Below are 21,595 nucleotides of genomic sequence, written 5' to 3' on the forward strand. Positions count from 1 at the left end.
TCAGTGCGTAAAGGGCAAGGTCGGAAACCACCGTTGAATGCAAGTGATCTTCAAGCCCTCAGGCAGCACTGCCTAAGAAACCGTCATGCTACTGTGACAATTATAGCCACCTGGGCTCGGAAGTACTTCGGAAAACCATTGTCACTTAACACAGTCCGTTGCTGCATCCAGAAATGCAACTTGAAACTGTATGACGCAAGGAGGAAGCCATACATCAAATCTATACAGAAATGCTGGCGAATTCTCTGGGCCTGAGCTCATCTCAGATGGACCGAAAGACTGTGGAACCGTGTGCTGTGGTCAGATGAGTCCACATTTCAGCTAGTTTTCGGAAAAAACGGGCGTCGAGTTCTCCGTGCCAAAGATGAAAACGACTATCCTGATTGTTATTAGCGAAAGGTGCAAAAGCCAGCATCTGTGATGGTATGGGGGTACATCAGTGCCCACGGCATGGGTGAGTTGCATGTATGTGAAGGTACCATTGACTCTGAGGCGTATTTTAGGATTTTAGAGAGACATACATTGCCATCAAGGTGACGTCTCTTTTCGGGACATCCATGCTTATTTCAGCAGGACAATGCCAGACCACATTCTGCACGGGCTACAACAGCGTGGCTTTGTAGACACAGAGTGCGTGTGCTTGACTGGCCTGCTGCCAGTCCAGATCTATCTCCTATTGAAAATGTATGGCGCATCATGAAGAGGAGAATCAGACAATGGAGACCACGGAATGTTGAGCAGCTGAAGTCTTATATCAAGCAAGAATGGACAAAATTTCCAATTGCAAATCTACTACAATTAGTATCCTCAGTTCCAAAATGATTAAAAAGTGTTATTAAAAGGAAAGGTGATGTAACACAATGGTAAACATGCCTCTGTCCCAACTTTTGTTGAGTGTGTGGCAGCCATCAAATTCTAAATTTGTGTATATTTACAAAATACAATTAAGTTGGTCAGTAAAACTATTGAAAATCTTTTCTTTGTACTTTTGTCAGTTAAATAAAGGTTCACGTGAATTAACATATCACAGATTTTTGTTTTTATTGCAGTTTGGAAAATATCCCAACTTTTCTGGAAATGGGGTTTGTATTTAGTTTTTTATATTTGTAATTAATTTAGATCACTTTGTGGAGATGTTTTCACTTTGACACAAAAGAGCCTTTTTCTGTTGATCAATGTCAAAAAAGCCAAATTAAATCCACTGTGATTCAATGTTGTAAAACAATAAAACATGAAAACTTTCATGAGGAGGGGGTGAATACTTTTTATAGGCACTGTATATTGACATCTATCAGGAATTTTTTGTGGTGCATTGGTGAGACATGCAACAAAAACAGTTATAAATAATATAGAATTATATAAAAAGTAAAGATAGAGGTTAAATTACAGATAGGGAATAAAATGTGCATAATTACATAAATACCAGCATGTATTTATGTACAAGATGATGAGAGGCATTGATAGTCAGAGGCTTTTTCCCAGGGCTGAAATGGTTGCCACAAGAGGACACAGGTTTAAGGTGCTGGGGAGCAGGTACAGGGGAGATGTCAGGGATAAGTTTTTTACTCAGAGATTGGTGAGTGCGTGGAATTGGCTGCTGGGAACCGTAGTGGAAGCAGATACGATAGGGTCTTTTAAGAGAATTTTGGATAGCTACATGGACCTTAGAAAAATAGAGGGCTATGGGTAACCCTAGGTAATTTCTAAGGTTGGGACATGTTCAGCACAACTTTGTGGGCCAAGGGCCTGTATTGTGCCGTAGGTTTTCTATGTTTCTATTTACAATGTAACTAACCTTATAAAAAGTTGCCCACACAAAATGCTGGAGGAACTCAAGACAGCATCTATGAAAATGAATAGACCAGTCGACGTTTCTAGCCGAGACACTTTTTCAGGACTGACAAGGAAGGAGGAGGTTGCCAGAATAAAGAGATGGCAAGGTGGGGAAGAGGGTGAAGGAGGATAGCTTGAAGGTCATAGGTGAAGATCTGGATAAGAAGGAATCTGATAGGAGAGGAGAGTGGACCATAGGAGAAAGGGACCTGGGTGAAGTGATGGACAGGTAAGGAGAGGTAAAAGGCCAGAGATGGCAATAGGTTGGTGGGGGGGTGGGGGGGAGAAGCTTATTAAAGTGTTTACAGTGCAGTGCAGTAATAGATTATTCCCCCACCCCCCCCACTCCAAATTCTGCTGCAGGGTTTCTAACCAAAACATCAACAATTCCTTTGCATCCACAGATCCTCCTTGTCACACTGAGATCCCCAGCAGATGGTTTGATACTTTACGTACAGTTATTTTACTTCAGTTTGCTTCGGCCTGAGTATCTGTCAAGGTGTTTTAAATTCACTTTATATTTTAAAATCAATTTTAATTTACTTGATGAACCTTAAGCAACCTTAATCTCCATTGGGTGCCTCCGGACGTCAGAGATGTTTAACAACTATAAAGGAAGACAGGTTGTATCAGCAGCAGCACCGGGTACAGCCAATTGACGCTCCTGGTAAAAACTTAACTTAGTTTATACACATTAAACATCTCTGACATTTAGAGACGCCTGAGGGATTTTAAGATTGCTTCGTGTAAGGTTCATCAAGGATAATAAGAGCACTGGAGATCCCGGTTCAATCCTGGCCTCAGGAGCTGTCTAAGTGGAGTTCGCTCATTCTCCCTGTTCACCCTGGCAACTGTACTTTCCTAGGGTCAACCTCTCCACAAGCTGCTGTATTCTAAAGTGCTGCTCCTGATAGTACTGGTTGTGCTCCTGACAGTGATGATAGTTTTAACAGCGAACCTACTTCAGTTCATCTGAAAAATGCTGCAGCTGATGTTCGTCGATGATATAAAACCCTTTGGTGTTCCACTTTCTTCCCACAACCCAAGGACTTGGCAGTTGGTAGTTTAATTGGTCGTTGTAAATTGTCCTGGGTGTGTAGGTGAGGGATAGGATCTTGGGGGAGTTGAGAGAAAGGGGAGAATAAAATATGGGACTTGTGCAAATGGGTGGTTGATGGTTGGCGTAGACTCTGGGCTAAAGGGCCTGTTTCCATGTTATATCACTCTATGACTCCAGGAGACAATGTCAGAATATTTCCATAATTTGTTTTGGATCCCTCTTACCTCTTCTTTTCCCCTCACCTGTCCATCACCTCTCTTACGTGCCCCTCCTTCTTTCCTTTATCCTATGGTCCACTCTCCTCTCCTATCCGATCCCTTCTTCCAACCCTTTTATCTTTTCCATCTATCATCTCCCAACTTCTCACTTCATCCTCACATTCCCCCCCAGCCAACAAGCTTCTCCCTTCATCCCCCTCCCCCACCCACCCACCTTCTCCCTTCATCCCCCTCCCCCACCCACCTTCTCCCTTCATCCCCCTCCCCCACCCACCACCTTCTCCCTCATATGGTCTCACTTGTCACCTTCCATCTTGTACTCTATCATTCCCCACCCCCCGCACACTTTCTTTCTTATCCTTGCTTCCTCCCCCCTTCCTTTCCGTCCTGATGAAAGGTTTCATCCCAAATCTTTGACTCTTTATTCCCCTCCATAGCGGCTGCTTGCCCTGCCGAATTCTCCAGTATTTTGGTGTGTTACTGTAATAGCTGGGGCTTTCTGTGGGGTGGGACCTCAGCATTACATTATCTTACCATTGAGTGCTAGTTCACTCACCCCACCTGCATCTGTGCCTTTTCAACAGCAAAGAATGCAAGGAGTGAAAGTTGGGGAAGGGGAGGGAGTGGGGGCATAAGTAACACATTAGTATCCAATAAGATGGCCACTGAGTTAATGTTCATGGTCTTCTGCTGCTGTCATAGCCCATCAACTGCAGGTTTCGACAGGCTGTGCTTTCAGAGATGCTCTTCTGCACACCACTGTTTGTGACTCGTGGTTATTTGAGTTACTGTCACTCTTCTGTCAGCTTGAAGCAGTCTGGCCGTCCTCCTCTGACCTCTCTCATCAACAAGGCGTTTTCACCTACAGAGCCGACACTCGTGGGATTTTCTTCTGTTTTTGTTTTCCTCACCATTCTCTGTAAACTCTAGAGACTGTGAATATACAGGAGATCAGTAGTTTCTGAGATACTCAAACCACCCCATCTGGCACCAACAATCGTTCCACAGTCAAAGTTACTTTCAAGTCAAGTCAAGTCACTTTTATTGTCATTTCGACCATAACTGCTGGTATAGTGCATAGTGAAAATGAGACAACGTTTTTCAGGACCATGGTGTTACATGACACAGTACAAAAACTAGCCTGAACTACGTAAAAAACAACACAGAGGGAAAAAAACACACAACAACTACACTAGACTACAGACCTACCCAGGGCTGCATAAAGTGCACAAAACAGTGCAGGTATTACAATAAATAATAAACAGGACAATAGGGCAAGGTGTCAGTCCAGACTCTAGGTATTGAGGAGTCTGAAGCTTGAGGGAAGAAACTGTTATATAGTCTGGTAGATCATATTTGTCCCCCATTCTGATGTTTGGTCTGAACAACAACTGAACCTCTTGACCGTGTCTGCATGCTTTTATGCATTGAGCTGCTGCCACGTGATTGGCTGATTAGATATTTGCACTCAGGAGCAGGTGTACAGGTGTCCCTAATAAAGTGGCAACTGAGTGTAGATTATTCAAGGTCAGTCAAAGTTGGGCTAACATCAATGGCATTCAAGCTTCCTTAGAAAGGCTATGACTTTACAGCTTATTGAATCCAATAGCTTCAGTTAGCAACCAGTGGAGCCTGCTTATGTCATGTGGTAAAATATTTTGGGCAGATTGAAAACAAGTAGCACACAGGGGTTCCAGAGTATAATGTGTTGAAAAGATAAGGTGTTGGTTTTGGGGGCATCACCAATAAAACACCTAGCTGTTTATATAAGCCACGCGGAGAAACGAAGGAAAACAGAAACTCCAATTTGCTGGCGCCTGTATTTTGTGGTTCCGTTGGGAGTTTTATTCCACTTCTTTTGCTGTGGGTTACTCGGCTCACAATGGTTTCCTTAACCTGCAGGCGAGTATTTTTTCACACCTCTCGCGCACAATCCTTCCCGAACCTTTAATAATGAAGGGAAAGAAACCATTTCTGCCAGAATACTTCTGTGTCTGCCAGCCTGTCTGCTCACAATGTACTCTGTATTAAAATTCAGTGCAATAATAATATAACTTGCCCAAACATCCCAGAGCACAAACAAATGGCAAATCACACTGATTCTGAAATAGCAGTGATAGTAACCCTGGTCCTTTCACTCATGTATTTGATCAATAGATCTCTTCTCTGGTATGTTGGACAGAACAGCAGTTGTTAGCATAACACCATCGAAGCACCAGCGATTCAGGTTCAATTCCCACCATGGTCTGCAAGAAGTTTGAAATATTTTTCACACCTTTCACGCACAATCTTTTCTGACCCTGTAACAATAAAAGGAAAGAAAACTCCGTGATTGCATGGGTTTCCTCCGGGTGCTCCAGTTCCCTCCCACGTTCCAAAGACGTACGAGTAGGTAGGTTAATTGGATTGTAAGAGGTTACAGAAAGTTGTAAAATTAGGCAGCTCCATCATGGGTACAGGCCTCCATATCTCCAAGGAGCACTCACTCAAACAGGTGGCATCCACTATTAAGGACCCCCATCACCCCCTTCATCAGGAAGGAGGTACAAAAGCCTAAAAGCACACACTCAGCGATTCAGGAACAGCTTCTTCCCCTCTGCCGTCCGATTCCTAAATGAACCCATGAACACTACTTCACTTTTTTTTCCTCTGTTGTTACACTGTATTTAATTTAATGATTTAATATACATATACTTACTGAATTGAATGCTTTTCTACATTTACATTGTACTGCTGGCACTAAGTTAACAAATTTCACAACATATGCTAGTGATTTGTGTTTTTTGTCCTTTTTCTTGCGCATCAGGTGTTGGTCTTTCCTTTTTATTTATTTTTATTTTTTCCTTTAATTTGGTTCTTTCGGGTTTACTGCTACCTGGAATCAAACAAATCTCAAGGTTGTATCATTTATACATTCTTTGATAATAACCGTACTTTGAATCTTGAGTTGCTGCCATATGATTGGCTGATTAGATATTTGTATTAACAAGCAAGTGCACAGTGTACCTAATAAAAGGCCCACTGAGCATACACTAACATGTGTTAGGAATTTGTTGTGTTGTGTTGGTCAGGTTGTGGCATGTAACAAAAAGCACCAACTTTCAACAATTATAAAGAATCAATTTCTGCTGTGTACTGAAAGTGGAGAAAGTTGTAACTTGTTGTGCTCGGATTAATCTTGATTGTGAAATGATAATTACATTTTTTGTGACATTCAACAACTTGCAGCTTGTGTTTTTTTCAAAGAGTTGCCTTAAAAAGGTTCATTGGTTTCTCATAGCATGCTGGGTAAAGCTTTGGCCCATTATTGGTTAATTGGGAGTTAAATGCACATCTTCCTGAAGATTTCCTCCTGCAAAAGTCTACCCAGCAGTGCTAACTCCTCAGGACTGGCCGCTTCCAACCAGCTTCTCTTGTCCTTTTCAAGACAGAGCACCTAACATTAACCTTATTTGCTGCTGACTCCTCTATTGATGTTTTTCCATCTTTGCTGGGTGTAGGAACCAGGTCAGTGATCAGTGAAACCATGATGGTCAAAGTTACACAGAGCCCACATTATCTCAACACTTCCCCAATTGCATGACTGTTGCCACCATAAGACAAAGGAGCAGAATTAGGCCATTCATCCCATCAAGTCTGCTCTGCCATTCCATCATGGCTGATTTATTATCCCTCTCAACTTCATTCTCCTGCCTTCATCCCATAACCTTTGACACCCTTACAAATCAAGAACCGTTCAACCTCTACCTTAAATATACCCAGTGACTTGGCCTCCATCTCTGTCTGTAGCAATGAATTCAAATAGATTCACCACCCTCTGGCTGAAGAAATTCCTCCTCATCTCCGTTCTAAATCAACGTCCCTCTATTCTGAGGCTGTGCTCTGCGGTCCTCGACTCCCCCACCACATCCTTTCCATGTCCGCTCTGTTCCAGGTCTTTCAATATTCAATACGCTCCAGTGAGATTTGCTACCTGTTCATTCTTCTAAACTCCAGTGAGTACAGGGCTGGAACCATCAAATGCACCTCGTACATTAACCCTTTCGTTCCCAGGATCATCCTCATGAACTCCCTCTGGGCCCTCTCCGATGCCAGCACATCCTTTCTTAGATGAGGAGCCCGGTACTGCTCACAAGGGTTAATTTCTTATGTCTCTTCCCCCTCTCACTTTGTCCTTGTTTTAGTTACCACAGTGTGTGCTGAGTCACATCCAGTCCTTTGAGTGTTTTTTGTCATTCTTGTCCAGAACCAGGTTTATTATCGCTGATATATGTTGTAAAGTTAGTTCTTCTGTTGCAGCAGGTACAGGTGCACCTCAAGGATGCATGATTACCCCACTGCTCCAGTGTGTTCACACCCGTGACTGTGTGGCCAGGCACAGCTCAAACACCATCTATGAATTTGCCGCTGACACAACTGTTGTGATGGTGACGAGGAGCCTTTACAGGAGTGAAGTAGATCGGCTGGTTTAGTGGTGTCACAACACCACTCTTGCACTCAGTCAGCAAGACCAAGGAATTCATCGTGGATTTCAGGAAGGGTAAATCAGGCCCCCAGTCCCAGTCGACAGGTCAGCGGTTGAAAGGGGGAGCAGTTTCAGGTTCCTGGGTGCTAACTTCTCCAAAGATCTATTGTGGGCCCAACATAGTGATGCGATTACGAAGAGAGCAGGCTGCGTTTCATTAGGAGTCTGAGGAGATGGTGTATGTCACCAAAAGACTCTCACAAGTTTCTGTAGATGCACCACGGAGAGCATTCTGACTTGCTGCATCACCAGCTAGAATGGAGGCTGCAAAACACTGGGTGAAAAGAGGCTCAAGGAGTGTAGATGCAGTCACCTCAATCATGTACACAATTCCCCCCCCCCCACCCCCGCACTACCGAGGACATCTTCAAAAGATGGTGCTGAAATCAAGGGTGCTCACCATCCAGGGCATGTCCTTGTTGCTACCATCAGGGAGAAGGTACAGAAGCCTGAAGACCCACTGTCAAGGTCTTAGGAACAGCTTCCCCCCCACCTCCCACCACCATCAGAGGAACCCATGAACAATATTCCTCCTTTGCACAATTTACAGTATTTATTGTAATGTACAGTAATTGTTCTGTATTGCTGCCATAAAACAACAAATTTCTTGACGAATGTCAGTGATAATAAATCTGTTTTTGATTCTGAAAATTACCCATTGAGTAATTTTCTTTTCACAGTGAATTACCCTTCACAGTTATTACATACCCTTCAAATGTCAAGGTTAAGATTGTTTAATGTCTTTTCCAGCACACAAATGTAAAGGAGAATGAAATAACTGTTACTCCAGATCCAATGCAGCACAGTAAGATAAAGAAGATGATAATAAAATATATAATAAATATAAATACATAAGATAGCTTATATACATCTTCCTGAAACAGCATGGATAACCTCACTCACCTCAACACTGAACACAAGCTATGGACTCACTTTCAAGACTCTACAACTCATATTCTCAGTATTATTAATTAATTAATTTATTTTTAAAAATCTGTACGGTTTATCTTCTTTTGCATATTGGTTGATTGTCAGTCTTTGTGGTTTTTCAATTCCTCCATTATATTTCTTCGTTCTACGGTGAATATCTGCAAGAAAATGAATCTCAAGGTGGCATATGTGTACCGATAAAAAATTTACTTAGCGCCTTGAAAATATTACAGCCTTGTTCACGCGGAAAGAAAGCTTCTGCATCCAGTTGATCCAATAAGCTGTTCTCACTTACTGGCCTCAGAAACTGTGACCTGTGGATTCAAGATCCATAACACGAGACACTGCAGTGCATTACCCAGTCTGGTTCTGCAGTGAAGTGTTGCGGGGTTGATGCATCAATGGGCCTACCATCCTGATCAAACGTTTACTCCGAGGCTTGGTGGATGCGAAAGATCCCCAGACCAGTAACTTAGAGGAAGGCAAGGAATCTCTCCGCTGGGTAACATCTGTCCCTTGGTCAGCATCTGATTTCCGTCGCACCGTTTATGGGAATTTTCCGTCTGAAAATTGGCTGGTGCATTTCCTACATCACAACTTTATTTACTGTGAAAAGCATTAAGGACTACACTGCTAGGATCATATTCTAGAAGGTTCTAAATGAGGTTTACGAGGCTCTTGCCAGGACTGGAAAATTATAACAGAGTGGAAAGATTAAAAACACTGAGGTTGTTTTCATTGGAATTGTGGAATTTGGGTCAGAGACTTGATTGAGCTGGATAAAGTGATGAAAGGCCTACACAGAGTAATCAGGGGGACATGATCTGGGCATTCAGAAACCATAGGGCTTATGTTTAAAGTTATTTGTAGCAGGATTAGAGAGAGATGAGGGAATGGATTTTCATCTATAGGCCGATGAGTTGTCTGGAGCTCACTGTCTGAAAGGCTGGGCAAAGGAGATACTTGCCAATGCCAAACTATTTTTGTTAAAGTACCTGAAGAGATGCGACCTACTTAACCGGTTTAGGATCTTATTCACATCCCCAAACAGTTCTCCTCTCCTATCAGATTCCTTCACCTATTCCACCAATCACCTGCCAGCTTCTTAACTTCTTTCCCCCTCCCTCACCCACCCACATCTGGACTCACCTATCACCTGCCAGTTCATACTCCTTCCCCCCCCCCCCCACCTTCTTATTCTGCATTCCTCCCCTCTGCCTTTCCAGTCTTGATAAAGGAAGGGCCATGGGAGGAAATGGCAACTGTTTTCTCCCTCCCCCCCCATAGATGCTGCCTGACTTGCTGAGCTCCTCCAGCACTTTGGGTGTATTACCCGGGCAACTTGATGCCTGTGTTGGTGAGCAACATTGACAATGATTGGATGGGGCTGAAGCATATATTATCCAATAGAGGAACAGACCCACATCACGGCAGTCATGGAAACCATGAGATCTCTGGGTGATAATCATCTCAATTAATTTTTTTAGTATTCATCCCAATGGATTAGTTTCACTTTCAACTTCCTTTCTGTGTATGTGTTAACTTGATCTAGTCCATGCAGTAATATATTCCTACTACTGTTTTGGTGGGGATGAAACTGCCGATTCCTCAGACCTAAGTGTTTGTCATTAGCCAACTTCCTCAGTTTAAGGTCAGTGAGGTATCAACGGTTGATACTTTTATCCTATATACAAAAAACGGAAACATCTCTTTCTTTCAGTTCCTAGTTCATTGAAAGTGGCTACACAGGTCAATAACAAGGTTGGAAGCAGCAGGGGCGGACTTCAAGTGAACTGTGAATGTGGGAACATGGAAACCAGGTCACAGTTTATCGAAGGACCTCAAAGTTCAGCACAGCAGAGTTTACATCACCTGGTGGTAGGAAGTCGGGGTGCATAAGCAATGGCAATGAAGCGGTATGATTTTAAATGGTGTTGGGGTCGAGAGGAGCTGGGAGTTCTGGTGCAGACATCCATAAAGGTGGCAGGGAATATTGAAAGACTGTTGGCCCGAGCACAGATCATTGAACATACACTCAGTATGTACCTGTAACAGTATTAGTTATAGTGGAGAGTCACTTTATGGCTTTTAGGGTATGTGTAATTTATGTTAAGTTGATACTGGGATGTACTTGGTTAGAACGACTGGCAAATCACTAATCGGTTTAATACTGTCACATACCGAGATAGAGTGAAAAACCTTTTGCATGCCGTCCAGAAAGGCCATTCCAAAGCATCCATACATCGAGTTAGTACAAAGGGGAAAACAACAGCAGAATGCCGATGGGTGGCTGAGTAGCACAGTGGTCAGCACAACACTTTACAGAATCAGAGACCTGGGTTCAATTCCCGCCACTGCCTGTAAGGAGTTTGTATCTCCCCGTAACTGTGTGCATTTCCTCCTGGTGCTCAGGTCTCCTCCCACATTCCAAAGACGTATCCGTTGGTGGGTTAATTGGTCATTGTAAATTGTCCTGTGATTAGGCTAGGAGTAAAACTCAGGGGATTGCTAGGCAGCACATCTCAAAGGCCAGTAGGGCCTATTCTGCGCTGTATCTCAATAAAACAATTAAAATCATAAATACAGAATTACACATCCAAGTCAGAATCACACACACAAAATGCTGGAGGAACTCAGCAGGTCAGGCAACTTCTATGGAAATAAATAAACAGGTGACGTGTCAGGCCGAGATCCTTCATCAGGTCTCAGCCCAAAACATTGACTGTTTATTCCTCTCCATAGATACTGTCTGACCTGCTGAGTTCCTCCAGCATTTTGTGTGTGTTATGCACACACATTCAAGGGTGGTGGTGTGGAGATACATCTCTACCAAAGGAGGCATAAGGCACCTCTTCCCTCTGCTAGCCTGCAGGTCACCCTTGGATAAGGTGTAGCACCTGCTTAGCCCCCCGATCAGGGTCACAAACCATGGGAGCAGGTGGCGGATGGTCGTATGAGCAGCCGGTGCAGATCACAAGTCCTGGTTATGCGACCACTGACACCAGGCAGACAATCTCTGAAGAGTATTGATAATATCTGGGGTCACCCGTCCTGTGAAGAAACTGTCCAGAAGAAGGCAATGGCAAACCACTTCTGTAAAAAGAATTGCTAATTGCATGGTCTGGGAAAGACCGTGATCGCCCATGTTATACAACACAGCACATAACAAACGAATGACACAGAATGCAGAATATAAAGATCAGCTTTATTTTGCCACACGTACATTGAAACATCAAAATGTTCAGTGAAATTGCACCCTGATACTCCACTGCTGGAGCCGTAATGTGTAACTACCACACCACCCCTGTGCATATAGTGTCACAGTTACAGAGGAAGTAGGGTGCAGGTAGACGCTACTAAATGCGCAGAAGATTCTGCAGACGCTGGAAGTCCAGTGAACCGCATGCAAAATGTGGGGGAACCAGGCAGGTCAGGCAGCATCTATGAAGCACGTTAAAGGGCCTACCTTTCAGGCCAGGACCCTCCATCAGGACTGGAAAGGAAGGGGGAAGAAGCCAAGTAGATAAAAAGACAACATGGTGAGGTGGAATGTGGGATCAAGAGTCTTATCATGCAAGGGGCGCATGCAAGAGTCTCCTTGGGCCAAAGGGACTGTTTTCTGATGAATTCCTCTGTGACTCTAAGCCACTGATTCAGGGTCATTTAGGGAGAAATGATAAATGCATGCTCCCCCTTTAGAAAACGGAGTCACTGTGTAAGGGCATTCCACACAGCACCAGGGCCAAGATTGCTACTCTAGGGCAAAGTAATTCTCTATATTTCTTCACCTCTGCTAATCAGTTCCCACGGCTACAGTTTTAGGCTGTGAGGGTAAATGTAGCCATAAAGTAAAGAATCAGTTTAGTCAGCTTTTTGAAGCCCATAACTGCTGGCATTGTTTTCTGGTGACCTAACGTTATTTTAGTGTATTACAATGTAAGAACGTATTTCCAGGCTGACAGTGCAATAAACTCCTGTCATTTCCTGTGGTAATTGAGCTGGGCTTCCCTCTAACTCCGCATCTGCAGGAATGTTGAATTCACGTTGGTAAGAAAGGAATGGAGATTGGCAGTGCAGTGAATTGCATTGATCTTTGAGTTACTGACACTTTAGGAACAGCCTCTTCCCTTCTGGAATCAGATTTCCAAACAGTCTGGGAACCTATGAACACTTCCTCATTATTTTTGCTCTTTTAACATTACTTATTTTCTACAGTGTACACACTCAGTGTCCACTGTGTTAGTTACCACCTGTAGCTGATGACACAGTCACTGAGTGTGTGTTCATGGTTTTCTGCTGCTGTAGTCCATCCACTTCAATTCTCGACATGTTCTGTATTCGGAGATGCCTTTCACCCAGCTACTGTTGTAACATGTGGTTATTCGAGTTACTGTTAACTTTCCTCTCAGCTTCAACCAGTCTGGTTATTCTCCTCTGACCTCTCTCATTATCAAGACTGCTGCTCTCTAGACTTTCTTTTGTTTTTCACACCATTCCCTACAAACTCTTGAGACTGCTGTGTATCAAGATCTACAAACCAGGAAATCAGCTTCTGAGATACTCAAACCACTTCATCTGGCACCAACGATTATTCCATTGTCAAAGTCATTGAAATCACGCTTCATCCCCATTCTGATGTTTGGTCTGAACAAGAACTGAACCTCTTGACCATGTCTGCGTGCTTTTATGCATTGAGCTGCTGCCAAATGATTGGCTGGTTAGATATTTGCATTAACGAGCAAATGTACAGATGTACGGAATAAAGTGGCCACTAGATGTGCTTCCTATTGTAATTTTTAGTATATTTTATGTATTGCACAGTATTGCTGCCACAAAACATTTTGCAACATATGTCAGTCAACATTTCGGGCCAAGACCGTCAGTGAAGGACCTTGGAAAAAGAGGAGACGTGGGAGGGTAGTTGGTCTTACTGTGTTGAGGGAGCCCATGCAGTTGCATGAGGCAATCATCTATGTACAACTCTGCTTAAAAAGAATTCAATTCAAGGGCTTCAGTTTTGACTTGGGAGTTAACTTTACTGTCAGCTCCTTCACTCCTCTTTTGTGTAAACAGCCCTTCTCGTTTCTTCCAGGTCCCTCTGAGGTTTCGGCATCAGTGAGGTACAGCCGGAGACCCACGTGTCCTGATGCCTCCTTCTCGGGGGGTCTCAGCACCCCTCCGGTGCCCCGGCATAGGAAGAGCCACAGCCTGGGAAACAAGTGAGTGGATGCATCTCTTCACCTTCCAGGGAGTCCTGCTGCTGGATATGGCCAGGGCACCGGGCAGTATTGCCCAGACTTTAGTCAGCGTAGATTGTTCAGACGTCCCGCAGGCAGGGAGGTGCCCTGTGTCCTCGTGAAGCAACTCACTCTGAGCCGCACACAAAATTCTGGAGCACCTCTGTAGGTCAGACTACATCTATGGTGGGGATTAAAGAGTCAGTGCTTTGGGCCAAGGCCCTTTGTATGATGAAGACACTTCTATTATTCACCTGCCTATCATCTCCCTCTACTGCCCCTCGTCCTCCCCTTTCTCTCATGGTCCACTGTCCTCTCCTATCAGATTCCTTCTTCTTCAGCCCTCTATCTCTTCCACCTATCATCTCCCTGCTTCTTACATTATCTCCCCTCCCCCAGCCACCCCCTCACCAATCAACTGCCAAATTCCAAACTGTACTCCTGTCCCACCTTCTTATTCTGGCTGCCGTCCCCTTCCTTTCCATTTCTGACGAAGGGTCTCGCGCTGAAGCGTCAACTGCTTATTCCCCTCCATAGGTGCTGCCCCGACCTGCTGAGTCCCACAGCATCTTACTCTGGATTTATACTCTCGAGCGGGGGAGAGGCGTGACAAGCATGCCGAAGCTGGCGTGTGCAGTTCTCGTATGGCATGCAGCGTCGCCCCTCGATTCTTTAAACCCCACCCGTAACGAAAAGATGCACAACAATGGTCTTTACTGCCTAATGAGGCAGCAAATGTTTTTTTCTACAACCCCGAGAACAGTGAAACACCGCGCACACCAGCTTTGCACGAGCTAGATGGTTGCAAGAACACGTTACATAGACAAGAACAGCACCGTGCAGGTCCTCAGTCCACCATGTTGTATGGGCCTTTTAACCTTCTCCAAAGCCAATTTAACGCTTCCCTGCCACATCCCCCTTCATTTGTCCCCAATGTACAGTATCTACCTCGACTACTACCCCTGGCAGTGTGTTCCACACTCCCACCAGTCCCTGTGTAAAAAAAATTCTCTGACATCCTCCTTGTACTCTCCTTCAATCTCTTTAAAATTATGCCCTCTTTAATGAGCCATTTCCACCCTGGGAAAAAGCCTCTATCAGTCCCTCTTTCCATCTTAAACTTGTCTATCAAGTCACCCCTCATCCTTCTCTCCGGGAGAAAAGCCCGAGCCCCCTCAGGCCTTCCTCAGAAGACATGTTCTCTAGTTCAGGCAGTATCCTGGTAAATCCCCTCACCCACATTGCTTTCAAATCCTTGCAGGTTCTGGTGTACACATTAGTATTTGATCGTAAATGGTTACGGTAACAATACTATTTAGAAATTATTGTTATTTTCAGTTGTTGTTTTAGAAGGTTAATATTAATATTCTTGGAACGGGTTTTCTAAAATGCTTCATTTATTTCAATCCGTCTCTGTAATACTTCTACTAGTACAAAACCAATGGATGCTTGTAAATAACCAACAGGACCTTAAGACCATGAGATATAGGAGCAGAATTAGGCCATTTGGCCCACTGAGTCTACCAAGTGGTATCTATGCACCATAGAAAGCATCCTGTCTGGTATGGCAACTGCACTGCTCGTGACCACAAGAGACTTCGGACAGCTCAGCACATCACGGAAAGCAGGCTCCCCTCCAGAGACTCCTGTCTACTGCTCTTGGCACTTCAGTAAAGCAGCCAGCATAATCTAAAAGCCCCAGCCACCCCCTCTCCATTCAGGCAGAAGTTATACAAGCCTGAAAACATACCACTGGGGTCAACAACAGCTTCTACCCTGCCGTCATAAGCCTATTGAATGGTTCCCTGATGTTATAATTTGACTCCTGAACTCACAATCTACCTTGTTGTGATCTACCTGCACTGCACTTTCTCTGTAGCTGTTAGTATCTTTCAGTCTCTTTCTCTCATTTTTCTATTCCTTCACCCTCCCTCTCTCTCTCAGCTTGTTCTGTCTTAGTGCACTGTGTAATGATCTGATTTGTACGAACAGTGTCCAAGACAAGTTTTACACTGTATCACACTGGGTGTGACAACAATAAACTAAAGTTAATTCCAGTTCACCTGAAACATGGTGCCTGCAACAGCTCAGCAATCCCTCAGCGCTGCACAGGAACATCAGCCCAGTTTCTTGTCCCCAAGTCTACTGAGCTTACAGACTCAAGAGGTGATCGTTCTCCCCTCTGAGCTACACTGACACTGGAAGTTCTGGTTGACATCAGCCCCCAATTACTTCTCACCAGTTTATGGGCCTACCAGATTGCTTGAGGCTGCAGTATGAACTTAGATAGTTGACCAAGGTCACTCAGCAGTTAATGTCAGAACAAAACCTTGGAAATTGGCCCGTTGTCATAAACAGTCACACTGTGGCTTTTAAATGTCTCTGCAGAATAATAAACACTTACCAGCTCATCTGAAAGACCTCTCTGGTATTTTTGCAAGGGTGTAGTCCAATTGATTTTATGTGATTTAAGTATTTGGCTAAATAAGAAAGGAAGATGTATTTTGGCTTCAACTATAGTTCACTCAGTTTCTTGTATTAGTCCAACTCTGAAAGGTTCTGGCCATCACCCCAGGATCAATCTTCACTGCACTTTGGACCAGGCAGCACTGCAGAGCTGATTGGTTGAAAATCTCAAAATAAACTTTGGGACATCCCCTTTGAGACTTTGTTACATTGGAAGTTGATTGAACTGTGGTTGCTCTTGTTGCCTGACAGTCTGCACTCCTTGCTTAGTCCACAACGAGACCATTCTGGGACTCCACAGACATAGCACACTACAACATAGTACAGGCCCTTCAGCCCACAATATTGTGCTGACTGTTTAACCTACTCTAAGATCAATCTAATTTGAAGGTTATCTGGTATTTTCCCCAATTGGTGGAAACACTAAATGGTTCCCTGAGCACTGGCTGCCAGTTATACTCACCTTCTTGGGATCCTTGGGTGCCAGCAGAGTTGAGCCTAGAATAAGTACTCTCACACCGATTTAGCATCTGGAACTAGCAGCACACTACACATCGTGTGACTTAAAGTAACCATATGGAAGAGGAGTATCTTTCAGTCTCTTTCTCTCATTTTTCTATACTCTCTCTTCCTTCACCCTCCCTCTCTCTTTCTCAGCTTGTTCTTTCCTTTTAACTTTCATTGCCTCAGAGTTTTGCTTTCTTTCCCTCTCTTGTAAGTTCTCACTTACCCCTTATTTCCCTCCCTCTGTCTCTCTTTCCCTCTCTCTCCCTCAGAATTTCTACCTTTCTCTTCCAATTGCTTTTTCTCCCTCTCCTCATTCTTTCTCAATCTCTACCTTTAGAGTCCTCACTCTCCCTTTCTCAATCCCTACCTTTCTCCTCCTTTTCTCCCTCTCACCCTCACCCTCTTCCCCACTTCCTACACCCGTCTCTCCACTACACTGCCTTTCTCTCTCCTCTGTAGATGGCCTCTTTCTGCACACTTCTTTCCCATCTTTCTCTCTCCTTCACCATCCTTATATTTCTTTTCCTATATCACTCTCTCTAGTTCCCTCTTTCCCGCTCTTATATTTTAAACCCCAATGTGCATAGGTTAAGTACATGTGCATTATAAATTAGATATCCCAGAGCAAACTTTTTGCGACTCGAATTGTGTCAGTTTCTAAGTAAATCAAGATTTTTTAAATTTCAAAAATAAACATTGCTCATAAAAATTGTATACCAAAAATACAATCTGGAGATAGTCTTTTCCTAGGGTGAAGGTGTCCAAAAGTAAAGGACACAGGAATAAAGTAAGGGGTGGCGGAAGATTTAGAAGGGACTCAAGAGGCAACTTTTTCCACTCGAAGTGTATTATATGGAACAAGCTTCCATAGGACGTGCTAATGGCAGAGAGAGTTGCATCATTTATTGGTGGCTGGACTGGTACATGGAAAGGGAGGGTTTAGAGACAGCTACATTTTTTTGTAGTTAACTTTTTATTGAAGTTCATCATCAAACAAATGTTTCCATTTCAGATATTTCAGATTTCATATTTCAGATATTGTACATATATATCATATAGTCATATATGCCACAAATCTCCACATAATATTTATCGGAGGTATACACTTATAGAAAAGAGAGGAAAGAAAGAACAAGCGAAAGGAGAAAACTATGTACAAGTAGGGAGTGATTTTTTTTTACAACATATTAATTTGTGAGAATAAAATCAGGCCAATGAGGTGTTATGTAGTTGAACCATTTTTCGCAGCATGAATCAAATTGTTCCAACTTATGATTAACAGATGCTGTTAACTTCTCCATTTTGTAAATGTCCATCGTAATTTCCATCCGTGCATTTAAAGCTGGGCTCTCCTGTGATAACTATCTCCTGGTCAGAGTCTTTTTACCAGCCACCAACAGTATATTCATTAAATATTTATCTCTTTTCAACCATTCTTGAGGTATATACCCAAAATATATGGTCTTACTTTCTAAGGGTCTTTCACATTTAAAGATGTCTTGTAGGGCATTGTGTATCCCCCTCCAATAGTCTTTGATAAGAGGGCATTCCCAGAAAATATGAAAGGTGTTTGGACTGCTACATGGAAAGGGAGGGTTTAGAGACAGTTATATCATTTACATCATTTCATAAACACAAGAAAGTCCTGGATGCTGGAAATCCAAGCAACACACACACAAAATGCCGGAGGAACTCAGCAGGTCAGGCAGCATGTAACGAAAAGAGTGAACAGTCGACGTTTCAGCAGAGACCCTTCATCAGGACTGGAAAGAAAGGGGGAGCCACAGTAAGAAGGTAGGGGGAGGGGAGGAAGAAGTACAAGGTGGTAGGTGAGAGGTGAAACTGGGAGAGGGGAAGGGAGTGAAGTAAAGAGCTGGGAAGTCAATTGGTGAAAAAGATAAAGGGCCGGAGAAGGGGGAGTCTGATAAGAGTGGTCAGAAGTCCATGGAAGAAAGGGAAGAGGGAGGATCACCTGGGGGGGAGTTGTTAAGGAGATAAGGTGAGAGGGGGAAACAGGAAGAAGGAGCGGTGAAGTGGGAGTATAATTCCCTGAAGTTTGAGAAATCGATGTTCATACCATCAGGTTGGAGGCTACCCAGACAGAATATAAGGAGTTGCTCCTCCAACCTAATATGGTCTCTTTGGACTATACACCCTCGATTTATGCCTTCTGCCTACACAAGTCTTCATCTCTCCACTCCCTACACATCAAAGAGCCTCTTGAATTCCTCCTTTGCATTTGAGTTTATTAAATGCGTGCTCACGTTTCAACCCTGGGAAAATGATGCTGGCTGTCTACTTTATCTCTGCCCCTGATAATCTCATAAAGTTATGATGCTGTAATAATTGGACTCAGCTGTTCGCAGACACAATTTGAGCCACATACTGAGGTAGATCTCAGGCATCTCGCCCACAGGCTCTTGGATGACACACAAGAACTAACTGCATTCCCAAGGGAAGTGCTGGCTTGAGAGCAGCTGGCAGTGTCATTCCCGAGCAGGTATCTGTCTCTGTGTGTCTCCACGTCTCTGGGAAGCGTCGCGATATTGGTCACTGAAGTAGGAAGAACAAGGTTAGGGTCGTGCCCTAATGCCACCATTACACTGAAACAGTCACAAATTTGTGATGTCCTTTTGAACTCTCTGCCACCTCTCGCCACAGTATTGGCCCTGTCACGGTTTGCCATTCAGTCACGCCAAGGCGATTAATGTCTGTATTAGGAGAGGCTGTAACAATACACAAACTAAATCCAGTCCCCTTGAATGTATAATTTTTCTCATTTAATCACTAACATCTGCATTTAGCCGGCAGAGTTCTGCTGTCAGGGAGATGGTTGTCAAGACTGCTGGTGAAATCCTTGCTTAGTGGATGTTTAAGGATGTGTTGGGGGTAGGGGGGAGATTCCTGAACTAACACAAGATGTTAAAAAAGGATTCCCTTTCTTCCAATAGTTTTTACGTTCAGTTTCCCTTCCCTGGGTTGTCTGCTGGTTCCCCCCCGCCCACCCCCTCCAGTCGTCTCCAACCACTTACAGAATGGAAGCTGGCCCTTCGGCCCAAGTCATCCATGCCATCCAAACTAGTCCTGTTTGCAAACATTTGGCCCGTATCCCTCTAAATCCTTCCTGTCCCATGTGCCTGTCCAAATAGCTTTTAAAAGTTGTTATTGTACCTGTCTGAACCACTTCCCCTGGCAGCTCATTCCATGAACGCACCACCCTCTGGATGAAGGAGTTTCTCCTAAGGTCCTTTTTAAATCTCTCACCGCTCACCTTAAACCTATGCCGTCTCTTTATTTATTTTAGTAGAGGCCCTCCCGGCCCAACAAGCTGCACCACCCAGCAACCCACCTATTTAACCCTAGCCTAATCACAGGACAATTTACAATGACAAATTATCCTACCAACCGCTACGTCCTGAGCCTATGGGAGGAAACCCACGCGGTCATGGGGAGAACGTACAAACTCCTCACACACGGCTCCAGGATTGAACTCCAGACCCTGACACCTGAAGCTGTAATAGCGTCGTGCTAACCGTTACGCCACCGTGTCGACCTTTCCCTGGCAATAAGGCAATGCGCGTCAAACTATTTATGTTCCTCGTGGTCTCGTACACCCCTCAATCTCCTACCTATCCTATTCAACCTCTTGCTATATCTCAGGCTTCTGATTCCTGTCAGCATGTCATGCATCTTCTCTGCACTCTGTCCAGTTTAATGATGTCTTTCCTACAAAAGCTGTACACAATGCTCCAAGTCTGGTCTCACCAAGGTCTTGTACATTTGCAATATAATGTCCTTACCTACATTATAAAGGTATGAGTCTATAGGCAACAGCTTCTGGTCTTAAAAATCATTCTCAGTGTAAAAGTTTTCACCAAAGGGCTTCACAAATAGAAAGCGAGAGCTTGCATTTAGAGCATAGAACATAGAACAGTACACAGTACAGCCCCTTCAGCTCACAATGTTGTGACGACTCTTTAACCTACTTCAAGATCAATCTAACCCTTCCCTCCCACATAGCCCTCCATTTTTCTATCATCCATGTGCCTATCCAAGAGTCTCTTAATATATCTGCCTCTACCAGCACCCTGGTAGTGCGTTCCATGCACCTATATCTCTCTTTGTTTAAAGCTTACTTCTGACATTTCCTCCATATGGATAGGCTTTTTCCATTGGGAGTAGGGGAGATTCAAACAAGAGGACATGAGTTGAGACTTAAGGGGCAAAAGTTTAAGGGTAACACGAGGGGGAATTTCTTTACTCAGAGAGTGGTAGCTGTGTGGAACGAGCTTCCAGTAGAAGTGGTAGAGGCAGGTTCGGTATTGTCATTTAAAGTAAAATTGGATAGGTGTATGGACAGGAAAGGAACGGAGGGTTATGGGCTGAGTGCAGGTCGGTGGGTCTAGGTGAGAGTAAGCGTTTGGCACGGACTAGAAGGGCCGTGATGGCCTGTTTCCATGCTGTAATTGTTATATGGTTATATACGGTTATATCAGATTTCTCAACAGTCCATAAACACTAACTATTCTGTGCTCTTTTTGCATTATTTATTTATTTTTATATACAGTGTCTTATCGTAACATATAGTAATATTGTTGTAAAACAACAGGTTCTCGACAAGCACATGTCAGTGATAATAAACATGATTCTGTTTCTGATCAATTGGACTGAAAGACCTGTTTCTGTTCATTGTGACTGTGACTCTCAAAGCCCATCACTTGTGTCAAGGGTACGTCTCCACTTAATCCAGCCACCCAAGTCCTTGTCTAATCCTGTAACTCTCCTCGGTCGTACGTATTGCTTTCAGATGTGGAGTTAT

General features: G+C 43.8%; 1 protein-coding gene and 1 long non-coding RNA gene across 6 annotated transcripts in view; one reads left to right on the forward strand and one right to left on the reverse strand.

The window, feature by feature from the left end:
* The window catches only part of LOC140731193 (uncharacterized), a 140,591-nt gene extending 124,215 nt beyond the window's left edge, over positions 1-16,376 (reverse strand). Inside the window, exon 1 of the long non-coding RNA XR_012099743.1 lies at positions 16,208-16,376. This is a non-coding gene — a long non-coding RNA (uncharacterized lncRNA). The remainder of the gene's footprint in view (positions 1-16,207) is intronic.
* ralgps1 (Ral GEF with PH domain and SH3 binding motif 1) overlaps positions 1-21,595 on the forward strand; it is a 726,899-nt gene that overhangs the window by 633,714 nt on the left and 71,590 nt on the right. For all 5 annotated transcript variants that reach the window (XM_073052641.1, XM_073052645.1, XM_073052644.1 and 2 more), the window contains one exon: positions 13,659-13,785. In XM_073052641.1, coding sequence (XP_072908742.1) covers positions 13,659-13,785 — 127 coding nt within the window. The remainder of the gene's footprint in view (positions 1-13,658; positions 13,786-21,595) is intronic.

Source organism: Hemitrygon akajei, chromosome 7 (assembly GCF_048418815.1).
Source record: "Hemitrygon akajei chromosome 7, sHemAka1.3, whole genome shotgun sequence".
Lineage (NCBI taxonomy): Eukaryota > Metazoa > Chordata > Chondrichthyes > Myliobatiformes > Dasyatidae > Hemitrygon > Hemitrygon akajei.